At 43.0% G+C, this 21,073-nt stretch overlaps 1 protein-coding gene across 2 annotated transcripts in view; it reads right to left on the bottom strand.

Annotated features, from left to right (window-relative positions):
• The window catches only part of bkgd (beta-keto-L-gulonate decarboxylase), a 58,966-nt gene extending 51,046 nt beyond the window's left edge, over window positions 1–7,920 (bottom strand). Inside the window, exon 1 of one of the 2 annotated variants that reach the window (XM_077231921.1) lies at window positions 7,661–7,920. In XM_077231921.1, coding sequence (XP_077088036.1) covers window positions 7,661–7,727 — 67 coding nt within the window. In that variant the 5' untranslated portion in view covers window positions 7,728–7,920. The remainder of the gene's footprint in view (window positions 1–7,660) is intronic. The other variant, XM_077231920.1, reaches the window with a different exon arrangement.
• Between the last annotated feature and the right edge of the window lie 13,153 nt (window positions 7,921–21,073).

Below are 21,073 nucleotides of genomic sequence, written 5' to 3'. Positions count from 1 at the left end.
TAAGGACATTTACTCTATAATTTTATTTTATTTTAGTTAGTTTTGCCAAACACACATTACAGTTTTAGTTAGTTATCGTTTTTTTGTAATGACTCGTTTTTATTTTTATTTCAGTTAACGACAATGTTTTTTCTCACCTAGTTTTCGTTTTTTCGTTCGTTTTCGTTAACGATTATAACCTTGGTTCGGACCGGCCTTTCTCACGTTGTTCTGAGACCCCGGCTCGGATATGTGCCCAAGGTACCTACCACTCCATTTGTAGATCAGGTAGTGAACCTGCATGCGCTGCCCCCGGAGGAGGCAGACCCAGCCCTTGATTTTCTCTGTCCCGTCCACGCTCTGCGTTGTTACGTGGACAGAACGCAAAGCTTCAGGACCTCAGATCAGCTCTTCGTCTGTTACGGAGGCCAGCAGAAGGGGACGGCTGTCTCCAAGCAGAGGTTAGCCCACTGGCTAGTGGATGCTATTGTCCGGACATATTCTTCCAAGGACGTGCCTTGCCCACCTAGGTTGAGGGTAGTGTTGTCAAAAATATCGATATTTCGATAAATATCGATACTGAAATATCTGAACGGTACCAATACTAATTTTTCCGAAGTACCGATACACCGATACTAGCCGAGCGGTCACTTTCACTTCTCTCCAAAGGCGGGTTGACAAACACCACACAGGGTTACCATTTAGCAGCATATATGCTCAGCATCAGGGGTGTTTGTTGTTTGGACAGACCTGCCCCCACTGCTAGAAAAATCCTAAAAGAAACCAGTGGTGGTAAGTAACGAAGTAGAAATACTTCATTACTTTACTTAACTATTTTTTTCGGGGATCTGTACTTTACTTGAGTTTGTTTTATTTGCATCTACTTTTACTGTTACTCCACTACAATATTGAAGACAAAGTTTACTTTTTACTCAGTGACATTTCCCCATGCCTGCTCCAAGTATTTATTACACTGGCTTTCCAAACCAATGAAAAACTTGGTTTTATTTTGAAAAAAAGAATGCGCAAGCTCTTTGCCAGCAGAGCTCACATAGCAGTCAGTTCGCCATTGTGGAAGATGACCGCAGAAACAGGTGAAGGTGCAGCTCTGCCCAGCAATGATCCTAAGATCCCTTGTATCTTGCACATCTTCTGTTTGATGCAGCTAATGTTATGGAACATGTCTCTTGCAGAGCTGCCAACTCTCACTCATTCAGTGTGAGACTCACGCAATTGACACTTTCCACACGCTCTCACGACACACATCCATTTTCTCACGCAGAGAAAAATCGCGAAGCAAAGAGGACACTGACACCGACAGACAAGACAGAGTAGGTTACTTTTGATATGGAACAAATTCTCAGCTCTCAGGTTCTGTCAATTTTATTATGAAATTCAGACAATAAATACCGTTTTGGAGCTTTTAAATGTGACGTGACAGATAGCTAGCGCCTGCTATGGGGTGCCGTTAATCTCTTTACTACTAGTTAATTGTAAATAAACACAAATGAACAATAATAGGTAGCCTATGTTGAAAGATACAGTACAACTTACCGAAATGTATATACCTTATACATAATATCAATAAATCAGTGTTTTTCAACTGCGGATAGAGGTCAATAAAACAGCTGGAGAACAATGTCACATAACGTTACATTTACCTCAGGGAAAAAAACAAACATTTAATGACCATAGTATGTTAGTTGGCTAGAAAAATTAGTATTTTATAATATATGTAATATTATTATAAATTAGTATTTTGTTAAATGTGCACTATATATTTATTATATTTTTACTTATATCATTAAAATATTATAAAGTTGTTATTGTAAGAAAAATCACATGTATTTTTAACATGTAATAATACCAGCTGACAGGGCTCTCTGTAGCCTATGTTTACAGAATTAGGTGAGATTTTCTTGATTTAAAAATTAACATGTATCTACTGTACCAAATATTTATCAAAATGAATCTATTAAATCAAGATCGGAATCAAACTAGGGGTGGCACGATCCACCTTTTTTGCCTCCGATACCGATTCCGATACCTGGGACTCAGTATTGGCCGATACCGATCCGATCCAATACTAAAAAAATAATTAAAAAAACAGTGCCAAATTACCTAATAAACTGTATCTCTATGCCTCACTGTGGGGAAGAGACTGTGATTATTCTTTTGTTAAAGGCATCAAAGCTTGAATTAATCATTATTTTCCTTACTTTGTAAAACAATACAGACAAAATATGTACTATATAATTAAAAGACATTTATTTTAAAATTTCAAGCGCAACTTTTTAATGAAGCAGCAACATATGATAGATTGGACAGAACAACTAAGGCTATCAATAAACTGCCATTCCGCAAAAATATTGTAATATGAAAGGCTCCAATTCAGAGCGGCACGAAACACTTATGCGCATCCCGTGCGCAGAATGATGCCCTCGAAGCCACAAGGAGTCACGTCGCGCAGCGCTTCGCATTGAAAAGTTCAAAGCACAAAAGTAAGATATACATATATTTATTTATTTATTCATTAGTTTGAGCCTTTTAACAGTTTTAAATTTCAGTTAATGTGCGCGTGAAGAGCAATTATATCGCTCTCTACTCCAGTGTTGTGATCACTGATCAGTTGTGTTGTGATCTAACAGACACCCGGTAGAAAGTAACATGTGAAACTCCAGCACGTTAAAGTGCTTTTATGCAAACCATAGACCTTTATCTACAGATCTTGACTCATCTTGGAGAGAGTTTCATCGTGTTGACTGTTTTACCCGAGCGCGGCGCGCTGTTTGAGTGCTGAGAATGACTGACAGCTGCAGCGGAAGGAAGCACTTAGGTGAAGATTAATTTAACGATTTAAATCTGTACCTCACATTAAACTATATGTAATGGCTTCAGAAAACTTGGAATATAGGACACGGAAACATTATAGTGCTTTATAATGTTTTTGTGCGTTTTGTGTTGTATAACAATAACATTCGTAGGCTACAATATCGGATCGGATTTGGATGGTCTCGTCTGGCGATACCCGATCCGGCAAATATTGCTAGTATCGGATCAATACCGATACTGAGTATCGGATCGGCGCACCCCTAAATCAAACCACAATAATTGAATTGAAATTGTAAACTTTGTATCAAAGAATGGCCTACCAGTCATTGCACCATAATATGCTGTCACTAAACTTAATGAAATTGTTTAGAATTGATGCAAGGTGCTTCATTGTCTCTTATGATTGCAAATCTAACAAATTCTTAATTGCAGTGTCTAATAATTTGTTCAATTAAAACAGATCAATTGTTTTGGGAGTGATATGCAATGTTTAATTATTGATATTTACAGTTTGAATATTTACTTTTTACTTTCGGTACTTAAGTACGTTTTAAATCGGATACTTTTGTACTTTTACTCAAGTGATGTTTGAATGGAGGACTTTCTACTTTTACTGGAGTCATTTTTTATTTAGGTATATATACTTTTACTCGAGTATAATTTTTGAGTACTTTTACCACCCCTGAAAGTTATCATAATCTGAATGAGGAATCATAGACAAGTAAATATTGTAACTGTGGTCAAATGTAAATTAACTTGTGCCTATTTAAGTTTATTCAAAAATTATTATTTAATTCTGCAATTTGCCTTCATTGCGATTATCATCAATTTGATTACACAGATACTAATTAAACTAAACTGAGCTAGACAATGGCATCTCTGAATTCAACAATGAAATGCCTTTAACTGAAAATTGAATGTTTAATCTTATTATTATACATTACTGACACGCTATCCTCCAATTTGATACTGTTAAGTGCTTTGACACAATCTGTATTGTTAAAAGCAATATATAAATAAAGGTGACTTGACTTCATGCCGATCCAGTGAGCATTGTTTCCGCGTGTGATGCATGCACGTTCAAATCTGTTCATCAAATTACGTTAATGTATTAACCAGCATTTATGACCGATGAACAATGCATTTTTTACAGTATATTTTAATCTTTGATAACAGTAGGTAATAAAAACACAACGGATCATGTTAGTTCTGGTCCAATGAAAAAATATTAACAGATAGAACTCAGGACATTTTTGTTCATGTAAAATATACCTCATTGTCAGTTTCTAGACTTGTTATATTTAGCTTTAAATAAAAAAAAGACTCCCTTAATATTGTGGCAGTTTTTTTCTCTGTGGTATTGAAAATGGTATTGAATATCGATATTTTTCAAGGTATTGTATCGAAGTTAGAAATTCTAGTATCGTGACAACACTAGTTGAGGGCATACTCTACTAGGAGTGTTGCCTCCTCCTGGGCTTTTGTGCAAGGCGCCTCGCTGTCGTGCAAGGCGCCTCGCTGTCAGACATCTGTAGAGCTGCGGGCTGGGCGACACCTAACACGTTCGCTAGATTCTATAGCCTCCGTGTTGAACCTGTTTCCTCCCGTGTACTCACTACGGCCAGTAACGCGAGGAATTAGGTTATGTTGGCTTGCTACGCCATTCCCGCCTCTCGGCTGGATACGTGCGTCTTCTTACTCCGTTTGTTCCCCAACATATGGCTAACCTCGTGAGTTCCTCCATCAACCCTTCGGCACCAGGCGAGGTGGATCGCCCGGCGCCAGGTCTATTACTTCTCGTAGGAGTTGTGTGTAGACTGGGTGGCCTACAGTGGTCCCTTCGGCGACCCATTTTCTCCACGATCCAGCTACCCTCCGGGCTAGCAACGTGTTTTCCCCTCGACAGACCATTCTGTCGTCCTTGCTGAGTACGCTCCCACCCTTCGGGCTGGGACAACCTCAAGGACTGCCATGCATTTCACTACCCCACGGGTTAGTACACATGTGTATTCCAGTGCCTCCCTTCGGGCGGGCAGGAGATTCCGCAGGGTTTCCTCCCACAGGTTGGGCACGCTTTTCCAGTGTTATCCATATCCACTGAGAGGGTCTTGCAGAACAGCAGTGTGATTTTTCCTAGCAGCTCCCGCCTAAGACGATAAGAAACTCAGGCGGGTAGCTAAGCTGGGCGCTGGAAGGGGCCAGCACCATGGCGTTTTGTTAGGGATCCCAATTCGTTGGAAACTCCTACGTCTCGTCAGAGGAGTTTCCAACGAATTGGGATCCCTAACAAAACAAAATAACAAAATAGGGAACGTCTCGGTTATGTATGTAACCCTCGTTCCCTGAGTAGGGAATGGAGACGTCTCGTCCCGTCGCCATGCTGCTGTACCTTCGCGGAGTCTGGACACCGTCCAGCTCCTCAGCGAAAAACAAGTGTGTGCGCTTGCTTACGCTTTATACCCGCACTGGTAGGCGGTGCGCGGAATGCAAATCTTGCATGCCAATGTTTATTGGCTCGTTTTATTTCACTCGAAGGCAGTTGGTCTCCCTAGCGTGATCCCAATTCGTTGGAAACTCATCCGACGAGACGTAGGACTTCCCACGAAAGGGAACATCTCGGTTACGTATGTAACCCTCGTTCCCTGAGTAGGGAACGGACACGTCTCGTCCCGTCGCCATGCTGCTGTACCTTCGCGGAGGACTGGACAACGTCCAGCTCCTCAGCGAAAAACAAATGTGTGCGCTTGCTTCCGCTTTATCCCGCACTGGTAGGCGGCGCGCGGAATGCAAATCTTGCATGCCAATGTTTATTGGCTTGTTTTAGTTCACTCAAAGGCAGTTGGTCTCCCTAGCGTGTTCCCAATTCGTTGGAAACTCCTCCGACGAGACGTAGGAGTTCACTACTCAGGGAACGAGAGTTACATACGTAACCGAGACGTTAATTTTCCTAAGGAGCGGTGAACTGTATCATCAGAATACAAGCTGTTCTCCATAAAATGTGCACAACACAGATAAACGTTGAGGTTATAATGTTCATGAACAGTGTTTAAAATAAATTAACCACTCTAAGTTTGTTAGCCTTATGAGGGTCAAACTAATTAGTTTTGGAAACGTGGAAAAAACAATGTTTCTTCGACGTAGCGACAACATTGTCTTCTCTAATCCAACCGGCCTCGTCCCCTTTTTTTGCGTACTCCGTGGGCGAAGATTATTTAAATTATTAACATTGTGACTTCATAAGATCCGTAAAAATCGCTTTGTAGTCCAAACATACATTGTTCATTGTAGTTCTTGAAAAGGGGATTCTGAAATATCTCTCTTTAAAGTGGACTTTGAGTTTTGTAACCTTGCAGGTCTTTTTTAATGCTCAAATAGCAACATTACACACTAACCAAAGTTGAAAAAGTGGAAAAGCATAATAAGACCTCTTTAAAATCGTTAACATTTTTGCAGATTCTGCCAGAGCTTTGTAAACTTTTTAGCACAACTGTATGTTTGATTCACACTGAAGTGCTTGGAACATGGCTTTTAATGGTGAGCCTTTTGTTTTTGTAATCAGGTTCTCAAAAGTTATATCAAAATTTGGATTAACATTTATCGGCCAATATACATCGGTTATTGGCTTTCAAACATAAAGAATTATTGTATCGGCCAAAATTTTCATATTGGTGCATCCCTCCCTACTAGTTTAAATTGCTTTATTATTATCTATTATGAATTTCTTATATAACAATACTTTAAAATAACAACAACATAAGTGCAGGACGCTCAGGTGATCAAGAATTTTACAATATAAAAATATCATTTCCTTTGATTCCTCCTTCCTCATTTTCTTTCCTTGCTTCCTTCCCTTGCATCCTAGTCATGGGATATAAATGTCCTAGAACGACAAGTGTTGTCATTTCATAATTACTGTAATTAGGACCTGGTGTGAATGCAGCTTTAGGCTCAGGGACACTGATATCAGATAGCACACATACGTCTCCAAGATGTCTTTTAAAGATCGCTTTCATCTGGAAAACATCTTTTGGGTACAAATATCTGATAAACCTATTTTAAAAAGCAGTTTTACATACATTCTAAATCAGAAACATTGTTGTTGTAATTAGGCTTATTGCCATTATTATTGCAATGTTGTTAAATGTTTAATTTGTATCTGCCATGCAATTACACGGCAGATACAAATGAAACATTTAACAACATAATATCATAAATACAATAAAATAAAAAACAAACATTTTATAGAATTCAACTTAGACAAAAAGACAAGATTAAGTAGGCCTACACGTATTGAAGCAATTTGTGTTATTATTCGAATGTTAAAAATGTAAAAAGAGCTGTTTATTTAATGAAACACACACAAAGACCGGAACCGGAAGCGATGCAAACTGTTTAATAGAATATTTGTTGCGCATAACCCCTGTCTATGCGCATAACCCGTATTGGAAAGAAAAGGCGATTCATGCAAATTTCGTTTCATGCCGATTTTAAAAATAAATGTTTAACATTGATTCTTCAATTCCTCTGCCTTTAAATTAGAAGGAAAATAATAGAGAAATAATATTTGATGCCCTTATTTTCTTTCAAAAACTATATGATAATACTGTTATAGGCAATACTATAGGCCTACACAGCTTTAAGTGTATTTATTTTTACTATTACGCCTTGAATTTTACCAGTCTGCTTTAAATGCGTGTAAAGATCAAAAATTATTTAAAATAGTCATGTTGATTTTTGGACTCATGTCATGTGGTTTTACTCAAGCACAATGAAAGGAAAATAGTTGGCCTACACATTTAGCAGCAATAGTTATATAAATACACACATTAAAATGAAATGCGATTATTACCCTGACATAATTCCTCGAGATTTGGAACATGCAGCTGGAACTTCTCGGTCTTGCTTGTGTTTGCCATCCGTCTTGGTGTGTGTATTAATCACTCAGACTCGGTAGTGTATCAAACTTATGTATCAAACTGCCAAAGTCACGCGATTTCAGTAAACGATGCGTCGTTACGTCATAACGGATACTGTCTATGCTAGGGGGCGATCTTTGTGAACCCATGAATCATGTGGATGCACTGAGATCGCCCCCTTCGGCGAACCACTGAACAAGTCTCCGTGTTTTTTCCTGATCTCTTGTTAGTTTTATACAATGTTAGACGTTTTAATGAGACAATAGTATAATTAAAGTGAATAATAGTAGTTAATAGTCTCTTATTAGCCTGTTTAGCTGACCATCCATGGAACAAACGAAACAAGCCCTGAAAATTGATAAAATAATTATACAGACACTTTATATTTAATCTCTAGATGATTAATTGCATTGGATATATTTTACTTTAAATAAACCCTTTTTAAATAGGTGTGTAAAATGTGTTTTATGCACTGATCTATGTAATGACTGGATTGCTCATGACGTTCTAAACCGCTCTATATGTCTATGTCCAGCAGGCAGTGAAGCCACCGGAAGTGTTCGAGTGGTCATCTTACGATTCCCTACCAGCAGAGGGCTCCAACGGCCGTTATACGGGTAGCTCCATAGATATATATTCTGGCTGCGTTCTGATTCGCATACTTCCCTACTATAGGCTATAGTAGCGACTATAGGCTATAGTAGGGGAAAAAGAGTAGGCGAGCGAAAAGTATGTACGAATCATAAAAGAGTAGGCGAGAATTAACTGGGTGACGTGCTAATTATCGCGAGAATCGGACGGTAGTGCGTTCGAATATGCCTACTTTCCTACTACATACTGGCGAAAACAGTACGTGAAAGAAGCAGTACGTTCGAAATATCAGTATTCATAAAAGAGTAGGCGAGAAGTTCCCGGATGGCTTACTGCTTTCGCCCAGATTTTTGAGTGCACAACGGACGGATACTCTTCTATCCCAGGCAGTGTTGCCAACTTAGCGCCTTTGTCGCTATTTTTAGCGACTTTTCAGACCCCTTTAGCGACATTTTAAAAAAAAAAGCCACTAACGACAAATCTAGCGACTTTTTAGACAAACCTCAGTAACCTCCAAATGTTGCCAGTCCTGTCCTGCCAGCGCGAGCTCTTGCTTTCTCCCTGAAAGGGAGCTCTCGAGCTGCGTCTACCTTGTTCAGTGAATGGTTGAGACGAGCAGCAGCACGTTCATGTGTTGAGGGCGCGCCAGTTTTTTTTAGTTTTTCCACAGACTTGTCATTTATCTGCTTCTCTTTTGTTTTAATTTTTGACGATTTTTGTTTGACCATTTTAATTTCCTTTCTTTTCTTGTGCTTATTTTGTAATACTCACTATCACAGAGCTTTCATTAAGTTCCCGAACTCTCTCAATTCAGATAATTGTACACATATAAACAAATTTAGTCATTCACTATATCATAGCTACTTGTTCTATTGTCTGACAAAAATAATATAGGTAATGAGAACAGCTTTATTGGACATTTGGCTATATTAAATTATATTAAAATACAGAATGTGAGCAAGAATTTATAGAGGAAACACATTAGGCAGGCACGCGATGACGGCTTAACGTACGACGCGATGACGTCATGAATATGCTAATTGGCGTATGGCGTCATCTAGCGACATTTAGCGACTTTTAGGGAAGGCGTTAGATATGGAAGCAGAATAGTCTCAATTATAATTCACGCAAAAAACATCATTCACACATGCATAGACAATTTCACATGCATGAAACCTAATTCACGTACACACACACAAATTCACGTGCATGAAAAATAATTATATTCACAAAAAGCAATTCACATGGGCAAAATAAAATTATATAGTCATAAAATACATTTCACAAATGCAAAACACAATTCGTAGATATACAACTGTGCACAAAAACCTTTGAATGTTTAAAATGTACGAGTATCGCCTTGGACGTGTGTGTGGCCCTGTCCAATTTCCAAAATGGCGCATTTCATGCGGACTTTCGGTCTCTTGGACTTAAATTGCGCGTGCTCGCCGAGTCTACGAGTCCGTAGGCCGTCCCTTTTAGCATTTTAACGCTCTGAAGTGTGCTCAGCAGCACCCCCTTTGTACCCTTGAAGCGGTCTTCCGCGAAGCCCGCATAGATGCAGGCTCCATGATATAGGCGTACATTTTACCAGTGGTTACTTACAGTTTATACAAACATTATCGACCAGTGGTTGATATCTCAAACATAATAATAGTGTGTTAAATAATACGATCGCATTATGATTCATTACATAAATAGAACCGAATGTCATGGCTTTACTGAGTCATATAAACGTAGTATGAATATTGAAACCTATACATTTTTCTTAAACTCATTTACATTTTAATTTTGTGTTAAAATTGAACATTATGAATTATTATGTACAACTGTACTGATCATGTATAACCATGACATCTATTCTAATGCCCAGGTGGCATATACAATTATAGAACGGTAAAAGCAGGCAGTGTAGTTCACATGGACATAAGATTTGGGAAAATAAAATAAATCCTGTTCTCGATGCTAAAGACTGTAATTTTTTTAAATATTTGTGATATTTTTCTAATAAAGGGACTGATGAGATGACCTTTAAGTTTATTCAGCTTCGACGTCTGAGCTGAGACCTTCTTCCTGTTTCCGGCGTGACGATCGAGTCTTTCCCAAAAATACCTCTCAATGCGCCCTCGTGGACTCGCGCTTGTCAGGATACAGGCACAGAGGCGGAGGTAAGTGAAAGCAAACGTGAGTTTATTTACAGTGATATATGTGCAGAGACAAAGTTCATGTGCAGGTGCGTTGACGATCACGTCGTGCAGAGGATCCCAGGTGAGCAGACCCTTCTTCAGAGAGTTGGACGTGGGTAGACAATGTCCATGGATACGAATACTTTTCTGTTTCAGATCCAGGGAGGAACAGGGAGATCTCGGTGGACACGTGGAGCACTTGGATTCAAATGGCAGGACTCGGGAAACAGGGAACCAGACTGGAATACTGGAGACAGCAAGACAGGGAGACAAAGGTGAGTATATTCAGGGGTGAGTATAGTTACGTGATGGATCTTCGTTGGCAGACTTGGAAACTTCGGGAAATCGTGGGTAACGGTCTTCTCCTGTTGGAGGCTTGACAATGACTGGGGTGTGCGTGAGTGTTTTATAGGGCTGGGTAACGAGGTGACTGATTGTGAACAGGTGTGACTGGTTAATGTTCCGGGGAGAGTGACCTTTGAGTGGTGGATGGGAATGAATCTGATTGATTCCTGACACTACCCCCTCCTCCAGCGTCCGCGCCAGCGTCCGCGCCAGCGGACCTAGGACCCCGACGTCGTGGGGGTCTACCTCGAGGTCGAGGAGCAGGTTTGTCAGGGTGTTGTTCGTGGAAGGCAGTGAGTAGCATGGGATCAAGGATATCCTTACGAGGTATCCAACACCTCTCTTCCGGTCCATAATTTTCCCAGTCAACCAGATACTCGAGTAGACCACCCCGACGTCGGGAGTCCAGGATCTCTCTTACAGCGAAGATGGATTCTGTTTCAATGGGGAGTACCGGAGGATTTTCATCTTGTGCTAGATCTGTAGAGGGGACTGGAACAGGTGAGTGATGGGGCTTCAGGAGGGAAACATGGAATGAGGGGTGGATGCGGTAGTGACTTGGCAGACGGAGCTGGTAGGTAACTGGATTGATTTGTCTTGTTATGGGAAACGGACCGATGTATCTTGGACTTAACTTGCGACAGGGTAGTCTCAACCGGATATCTTTTGTTGAGAGCCAAACCAATTGTCCAGGTTGGTATTCGGGGGTGTTGCTTCGGTGAGCGTCTGCAAAGTGACTGTGGCGGTTTATGGCTTGTTGGAGGTGATGGTGAGCTTGGTTCCATATTCTCTCACTGTCCCGGAACCAGGCGTTAACTGCTGGGACTTCTGAGGGTTCCCCCGGTCCACGGGAACAGTGGAGGTTGGTAACCCAGAATGCATTGGAACAGAGTCAGGTTGGTGGAGGTTTGTCTAAGGGAATTTTGGGCATACTCTGCCCACACGAGGTAACGACTCCAGAGGTGCTGATTGGCATGGCAGAAAGTTCGGAGGAAACGGCTGACGTCCTGGATTTTTCGTTCTGCCTGACCATTAGCCTGTGGGTGATACCCTGAAGTGAGACTTACGGTGACATTCATCAGTGCAAAGAAGGCTCGCCAAACTTTTGAAATGAATTGAGGCCCCCTATCTGATACAATGTCCTCTGTTACCCCTTTTCCACCAAAGCATTTTGAGAGCCGGTTCGGAGCCGGTGCCTACTCGCGAACCGGTTCTTTGTGTTTCGACAGCCAAAGAACCGGTTCTCGGCCAGGAAAACTGGTTCCAAAGCGGCACCAACTCTTTGCTGGACTAGAACTAGAGAACCGTTCTTTTACCACCGTGTCATGCTTACGGCGGGGCTGGAGGCGGGTTTAGATGTGTCCTAAACATATTTTATGACCGCAAAGCCAGGAGAAACATTTGCAGAAACACGATGTAGTCCACCATTGTAATTATTATGCTTGAAGTTGGCGCAAGCGTTTCTAGCTTTTTTTAAATTTTATTTTTTTATTGAAAACATTATGTAAGCAAAGAAGAAAACAGTCAAAATATAGAACAAATAAACGGAAAGAAAAAAAGACACAAGACAGAGGTACATAACTAATCAGAAATGATTACATATCAAAGGAAAAGATTAAAAGACTTACTTATTTCAATTGTTTTTAAAGCCTTCATGGTACACAAGTTAGAGATAATCCCAAAATAATGTACTTGCTAGCGTTTCTGTATGGCGACGTACACAGTGACGTAACGACGTCGTTCGCTGGGCGCTCTAGTCAGTGGGAAAACAAACCGGTTCTGAGAAGGTTCGCAAGTTGAACCAACTCCGAACTAACTTTGAACCAGCACCAGTTCCGAACCAGTTCTTTTTTGGTGGAAAAGGGGTATGGGAGGCCGAAATTCCGGAAGACATGTTCCATTAAAAGTTCTGCGGTTGCAAATGCTGTGGGTAAGTTTCTCAGGGGAATCAGCTTACACGCTTTCGAAAAGCGGTCGACGGCCACCAGGATGCAGGTGTTCTCTTCGGAGGGTGGAAGATCAGTCACAAAATCCACCCCAATATGCGACCAGGGTCTTTGGGGAACGGGTAGAGGCATGAGTTTTCCTGCGGGCAAATGACGAGGGTTTTTGTTCATTGCACATAGGATGCACCCCTGGATGAATGATTTGACGTCTCGGAGCATGTTGGGCCACCAGTAGCAGTTTTGGAGAGTGGAGCAGGTTTTGGTGACTCCTGGGTGACCCGTACCAACGGAGGAGTGCGCTGAGGAGATAAGTGATATACGGAATTCATCGGGTACGTAGATTTTCCCAGCTGGGCATTCCGTAGGACTGGGTTGGTTTCGAGACAATTCCATCAGTTGTTCGTTTAAGTCCCACTGAATGGGATTGACAAAGATTTTCTCTGGCAAGATGTTCTCGGGTTCTTCATGGTGAGTTTCAGGAGCATGGAGACGAGACAGAGCATCCGCTCGGACGTTCTTGGAGCCTGGACGATAGGAGATCTGGAAGTGAAATCGAGTGAAGAAAAGCGCCCATCTAGCCTGGCGTGGATTGAGTCGTTTTGCTTCTTTCAGATACTGGAGGTTCTTATGGTCGGTGAGAACCAGGAACGGGTGTTTGGCGCCCTCCAACCAGTGTCGCCATTCTTCAAGCGCAAGTTTTACCGCCAGGAGTTCCCGATTGCCGATATCATAGTTTACTTCGGCGGGTGATAACTTGTGGGAGAAGAACGCACATGGCATAGGTTTGGGTGACAAATTGGAATACTGAGACAACACTGCTCCTACTCCAGTGGTGGAGGCATCGACTTCTACGATGAACATCTCTTCGGGATTAGGATGTCGGAGTAGAGGGGCAGTGGTGAAGGCGGTTTTCAAAGACTGGAATGCGTGGTCGGCTTCCTCAGTCCAGAGCAGCGTTTTTGGCTTTCCCTTTAGGAGTGACGTTAGAGGAGCTGTTAGCAGGCTGTACTGGTGAACGAACCTCCGATAAAAGTTGGCAAAGCCAAGGAATCTTTGCAATTCTTTTACCGTCTGTGGGGTTGGCCAGGAAGTGATCGCCTTGGTCTTGCGATCGTCCATCTGTACTCCTCTTTCACTGAGTTGATAGCCTAGGAATTCGACTGAAGTTTGGTGAAATGAGCATTTTTCTGCTTTTAGGAACAAAGAGAACTCACGTAGCCGTTGGAGGACTAAGGAGACGTGTCGTTGGTGTTCCACTGGATCCTTGGAATAGATTAAAATGTCATCGATGTAGATTATTACGAATCGGTTCAGATAATCTCGGAATACCTCGTCCATAAAGCTTTGAAAGATGGAAGGAGCGTTGACCAGTCCATACGGCATAACCAAATATTCGTAGTGGCCAGCAGGGGTGATGAACGCGGTTTTCCATTCGTCGCCTTCTCGAATTCGGATGAGGTTATATGCGCTCCTCAAGTCCAGTTTAGTGAACATCTTGGCCTCACGCAGTTGCTCCAGTGAGGAAGGAACCAACGGTAGTGGACTCCTGTAACCACATGGTTTCAGCCCATCTCAAAGCAGCCCCGGATAACTGTTGGATGATAGAAGCGATTTTCGATCTTTCTGTGGGATATAACTGATTTTGCTGTTCCAGAGCGAGCGAACACTGAAGCAGGAACCCGTTGCAATCGTCCGCCCGTCCGGAGAATGGCGCTGGACGTGATGCTTGGTTAGCGAAGCATATCATCGAAGAAGTGGAGTCTGCGGAAGTGCTGAGCGTAGACTGACCGGAATTTTGAACAGCGGCTGTAGACTGTACAGGGTTATCACCATGGCGGGTAGCTTCCATCGCGCTGTTTCACTTTTCTGTTCTGGTCAAGCCTTCTGTCAGGATACAGGCACAGAGGCGGAGGTAAGTGAAAGCAAACGTGAGTTTATTTACAGTGATATATGTGCAGAGACAAAGTTCATGTGCAGGTGCGTTGACGATCACGTCGTGCAGAGGATCCCAGGTGAGCAGACCCTTCTTCAGAGAGTTGGACGTGGGTAGACAATGTCCAGTGATACGAATACTTTTCTGTTTCAGATCCAGGGAGGAACAGGGAGATCTCGGTGGACACGTGGAGCACTTGGATTCAAATGGCAGGACTCAGGAAACAGGGAACCAGACTGGAATACTGGAGACAGCAAGACAGGGAGACAAAGGTGAGTATATTCAGGGGTGAGTATAGTTACGTGATGGATCTTCGTTGGCAGACTTGGAAACTTCGGGAAATCGTGGGTAACGGTCTTCTCCTGTTGGAGGCTTGACAATGACTGGGGTGTGCGTGAGTGTTTTATAGGGCTGGGTAACGAGGTGACTGATTGTGAACAGGTGTGACTGGTTAATATTCCGGGGAGAGTGACCTTTGAGTGGTGGATGGGAATGAATCTGATTGATTCCTGACAGCGCTAAGGGCCCTATAGGTCTGCACCACATGACGTCACGAGGTGTGGACTCTGAGGAAGTCCACAAGTCCGGAGTGTGCCATTTGGGACAGGGCCAATAGTTCCAAACACTGATAGTTCCAGCATTGAACCCCATTCATTTTCAGTGTTTCTGAAGTACGCTCGCTGGTAAATTAATAAAATTATTGTATTTTTTTACTTTTAAACACATTAGCCGAACTCTCGTGAATCTAGTCAGTAGTTATATTTTATGGAGTCAGTTTTAGTTAATGTTTATTGGAAGATAATAGGTTAATTGCAGCTATAGCTTACGTGACACTAACGTTAGCTAACTTATGGTAACCTGATTATATATATATATATATATATATATATATATATATATATATATATAATATTATATATAAAAACACACACACAATCCATTTATTTAAATGGGTTAGGGTTATGTGTGTATATATGCATATTTGTCAAAATGTGTGTTTGTGTAATATATATAGGCCTACATAAATACACATGCATTCATATATATATATATATATATATATATATATATATATATATATATATATATATATATATAATATAAATACACAATTAATATATTATGTGTATGGGTTAGGGTTAGCAATGTGTGATTGAAATATATATACATGTGTACTGTACACAGTACATCGTATACATGTATTTGTGTGTGTTTTTCTGATGAATGGTTTAGTCTATGATTAGGGTAGGATGAAGGGGTACATTAGCCATACTGAAATGAATCCCGTTAACAGTTATTTAGCTACGTATTTAGGAACATAGTTAATTCACTCATTAACTATCTCTCCGGTTTCATTTTATGAAGTTAATATTTACCGAACATTGCTGGAAATATAGTCGTTGCTTTCTACGTTATGGGAGCAGTCCATTTCCCTCCTAAATCATTCATTTGTACATGCACAGCGTAATTATTTATATTTTATGTTGGTTGGAATTCTGAACGGACCGCCACCGCAGACCTCTTTGCATGATCACGAAGGTAGGCTAATGGCTGAATCGGAATTTATGAGCAAGATCACGGATCAATAGCCTAATGTAGCCCAGTTGTGCTAAAATAAATATCATGAGACGTCCATCATCAGATGAAAGCCGCTAAACCCAGTGCTAATACCCATGCGAACATTAACACTAAGCTTTTCCCTCCAAAAAAAACCTAAAAATCTAAGTAATATACAGTATTTCGTTGTCACCCTGCCTCTCCAAATGCAAAACTGACATTAACTAAATGCAATAATGCAGTAACTGTCACGGTTCATAAATTCATTGATTCCTTCTTGTCTCGTGTTTCTGTTGTTATCTGTGTGTGTGTGTGTGAGTGGGCGTTACCACTCCGTTCTGCTGATCAGCGATCCAGCTGATCAGCGCTCCAGCTGATCATTATCCACTCACCAGCTGCAGCTCATTCCATTCCCTATTTATACTCACTGTTTTGTACTCTCATTGTCAGATCGTTGTTGGAAGTCCTTCGTGTGTGTGGTTATCCTTTCCTGTCGGCGTGTCAGCTCGTGTCTTGTTCGTGTTTCCCTGGGATTATCACTGCCGTGGATTACCTCACCTCACCTGGATTCTCACTTCACTTCACATCAAGACTCTTCACGTGGACCCTGTCCATCTTGTCCCTGCGCTACCAGTCTTGTTGTTGTGTCATCTGACCGTGGATCTGTCCATTAAACTTCCTTCACTTGCATTATTGCTTCTGTGGTTTTTGCCGTTACAGAACGATCTGACCTATAATGGAAGCAGCGAGTGAGGTGAACCCGTTGGAGGATTTTGTTAACTCCAGCATTCAGCGCATGGAGACCCAGGAGAGGAACCTCAATGAGATGGGACGCGCTGTCCAAGTACTGGTGGCGCAGGTGTCCGAGCTCACCCAGCAGATACAACAGCTACGAGATCCCACTGCGCCCCCCGCACCGGCCGTTCCCCTCATTCCATCTGAGGGAGCTTCCCAGTCAGAACCCCGCCTACCCATCCCACAGACCTACGATGGTGAGCCAAGTTTCTGTCGTGCTTTTCTAACACGTTGCTCTATGAACTTTGCCCTGCAGCCTCGCACATTCATCCAGGAGAAATCTAAGGTGGCATTTGTGCTCACATTACTGACTGGGAAAGCGGCTCTCTGGGGAACGGCGGTGTGGGAGAACCAGGATCCATGCTGCGCCTCGTTCCAGACACTCTCCGCCGAGATAAAAAGGGTTTTCGACAGGGCGGTTGCCGGGAGAGAGGCAGCTCGGATGCTTGCAGAGTTACGACAGGAGGAAAGATCAGTATCTGATTACTCCATCGAGTTTCGAACCCTGGCGGCAGAGTGTCACTGGAACGAGGAGGCGCAGTGGGACATGTTCCTGCATGGGCTGGCTTATGTTTATCGAGAGTGGAACGAAGAGCACCTACGAATCGGGCCAGGGGAGGAGCTGAGAGTCCACGATCCAGCGGCGGGGACGCGGTCACCCCCGTCTACGATCACGAGCCCATGCAGGTCGGGCGAGCTCGGCTTTCCCGGGAGGAGAAGGAGAGGCGGAGATCCCAAGGACTATGTCTTTACTGCGGGGCCGCTGGACACTTCGCCTACAACTGTCCTGTAAAAGGCCATGCCCGACAGTAAGGTTGAGGCTACTGTCGGGTGGGATCTCCGCTGCGAAGACCTCATCTACATCGACCCTCCTCCCGGTAAGACTAAGATGGTCAGGTCACAATCACGACTGTCAGGCACTGGTGGATTCTGGGGCAGAAGGTAACTTCATGGACCATGGTTTTGCTCTAAAATTTAACATTCCCCTTCTACCACTCACCAGTAGAATAGCAGTTCAGGCACTCAACGGTCAAGATCTTCCTACCATCTCTCTCATCACCGGACCCATCACACTCACCACATCTGGAAACCACACTGAGACATGTTCCTTTTACATCATGAACTCACCACTTGCACCCATTGTTCTCGGACACCCTTGGTTAACTGAACACAACCCCAAGATCGACTGGCTAAAGAAATCAGTGTTAGAATGGAGTGGTAGATGTCATGAGTCCTGTCTTGTGTCTGCCTGTTCGTCTGTTGCTGTCTCTGTGTTTCAGGAGGAGGCAGTGGATTTATCTAACGTGCCCGCGGAGTACTCGGACCTGAAGGAAGTGTTCAGTAAGTCTCGTGCTGCTTCTCTACCTCCTCATCGTTCCTATGACTGTGCTATAGATTTGCTGTCAGGTAAGTCTTCGCCTAAAGGCAAGTTATATTCACTTTCTGTCCCGGAGAGGGAGGCTATGGAGAAATATATTTCTGATTCTCTGGGTTCATCCGTCATTCTTCTTCTCCAGCGGGGGCGGGGTTCTTTTTCGTGGGGAAGAAGGACGGATCTCTGCGACCTTGTATTGATTACCGAGGGTTGAACAACATCACGGTAAAGAATACCTATCCTTTACCGTTAATGTCTTCAGCCTTCGAGAGGCTGCAGGGAGTGTCTATCTTCACGAAAATTGGATTTACGTAATGCTTATCATTTGGTCCGCATTAGAAAGGGGGATGAATGGAAGACTGTTTTTAACACCCCTAGGGGGCACTTTGAATACTTGGTCATGCCTTTCGGGCTGTCCAACTCCCCAGCAGTCTTCCAGGCTCTCGTCAATGACGTGCTGCAAGATATGGTTGATCAGTTCATTTATGTCTACCTGGATGACATATTGATATTTTCATCTTCTCTCCAGGAACACGTGCAGCATGTCCGACGATTGCTTCAGAGGCTGCTAGAGAATGGGCTTTTTGTCAAGGCGGAGAAATGCCTTTTTCATGCACAGTCTGTTCCATTTCTAGGATACATTGTGTCGTCTGAGGGAATTCGCATGGATCCCGAGAAGGTTAAGGCTGTGGTAGATTGGCCAATCCCAGATTCCCGTAAGGCCCTACAGAGGTTTCTGGGATTCGCCAATTTTTACCGGCGTTTTATTCGCAATTTCAGCCAACTTGCCTCGCCTCTGATCGCCTTGACCTCCCCCAGAACTGCGTTCAGGTGGTCAGACGCTGCTGAGGCAGCGTTTGCCAAACTGAAGGACCGCTTTGTTTCGGCCCCTGTCCTGATTACCCCTGATCCATCACAGCAGTTCGTGGTGGAGGTCGACGCGTCAGAGGTGGGGGTAGGAGCGGTGATATCTCAGCATTCTCCCACAGACGACAGAGTTCATCCATGCGCGTTTTTATCCCATCGTTTATCCCCTGCCGAACGCTATTATGATATTGGTAACAGGGAGTTGTTGGCAGTCAAGTTAGCGTTGGAGGAATGGCGCCACTGGTTGGAGGGGTCAGGGGTACCCTTTATCGTCTGGACCGACCATAAGAATTTGGAATATATCAGAACTGCCAAAAGATTGAACTCTAGGCAGGCTCGGTGGGCACTTTTTTTCGGACGTTTTGACTTTACTCTCTCGTACCGCCCAGGTTCCAAAAACATCAAACCCGATTCTTTATCGCGCATTTTTGATCGATCCGAACGCCCGTCTACTCCCGAGTGCATTTTACCGGGGAATCTATTCGTCTCCACACTCGTATGGGAGGTCAAATCGAAGGTCAAGACGGCCTTAGAAGGGGTAATGCCTCCGCCCGCCTGCCCTCCGAACCGTTTATTTGTGCCAGAGGAATTAAGGTCTGACGTTATCCAGTGGGCTCATTGTTCCAACGTGGCTTGCCATCCGGGAGTTAACCGTACTAGTTTTTTAGTCAAGCAATGATTCTGGTGGCCACGTATGGCTCGTGAAATCCACAGTTTTGTTTTGGCTTGCTCAGTTTGTGCCACTGGCAAGACTTCCAATCGACCCCCAGATGGGTTTCTTCAACCGCTGCCTGTTCCTTCGAGACCCTGGTCCCATATCGCTCTAGATTTTATCACCGCCCTCCCACCCTCTCAGGGTAACACGGTGGTTTTAACCGTGGTGGACCGATTCTCGAAGGCTCCAGCTGTGGATCTGTTCATTAAACTTCCTTCACTTGCATTATTGCTTCTGTGGTTTTTGCCGTTACAGTAACAGGTGAAAAAGTACTTGGGTGTGTGTTTTATTTTATATTTACCGTTCAATAATGTAATCGCTGCTGTCTGTCCCACACAGTAGAAGAACATGACAGCCAGTGTATGTTTTGGAACTATTGGGGCTTACATGAACCACGTGACAGCCATAGCGCAGACATCAAAGTGTGTCGCAACTCTTTAGGCTTGTTCGACTTCATGCAGCTCTGCGCAGACCGATCGGTGGCTGACTTGAAGCAGTGCATGCCGGTTAGAAATGTTGTCCGACTTGATGCCGCGCCGACGCCACATGACTGTGACGTATGCCATTAAAGTAGCGCGAGAGCGATTCAAGAGCAGCCGCAGGACTGCGCCTTGTCTCGCATTAAATATAGGCGAGAGTAGGCGGCTGCAGTGAAGGGAGGAGTGAAAAAAGAGCAGGCAAGACGGACAGTTCTCGCTTCTCGCAGTGGATCTGACACCTGCGAGATCAATGATGGATATCGCGGGATTCACGGGATTCACGGGATTCACGCTCGTGCACAGTGTTGCTAATAAACTGGATGTAATTTAAGTTCTGTTGCTTTTATATGAAAATAAATATAATGAACAAGACACCCAAAGTACTTGTTATTTAATTCCATTCCAAATAAGTGTTTATCAATCATTTTTTTCTTTAATACAGACATAGGCTATGTGTTTTTTATATATATATAATAAAATGACATTGCATAACCCATAGAGATCGCACTGTCCGAGAGTTTGGGAATATTCACACATAACATATACACATAAAACAT

The sequence above is a fragment of the Siphateles boraxobius genome, unplaced genomic scaffold (genome assembly GCF_051911475.1).
Source record: "Siphateles boraxobius isolate OS27281-9 unplaced genomic scaffold, OSU_SipBor_1 16, whole genome shotgun sequence".
NCBI lineage: Eukaryota > Metazoa > Chordata > Actinopteri > Cypriniformes > Leuciscidae > Siphateles > Siphateles boraxobius.
Note: the sequence above shows the minus strand (reverse complement) of the source record. Positions and strands in the feature narration are given on the sequence as shown.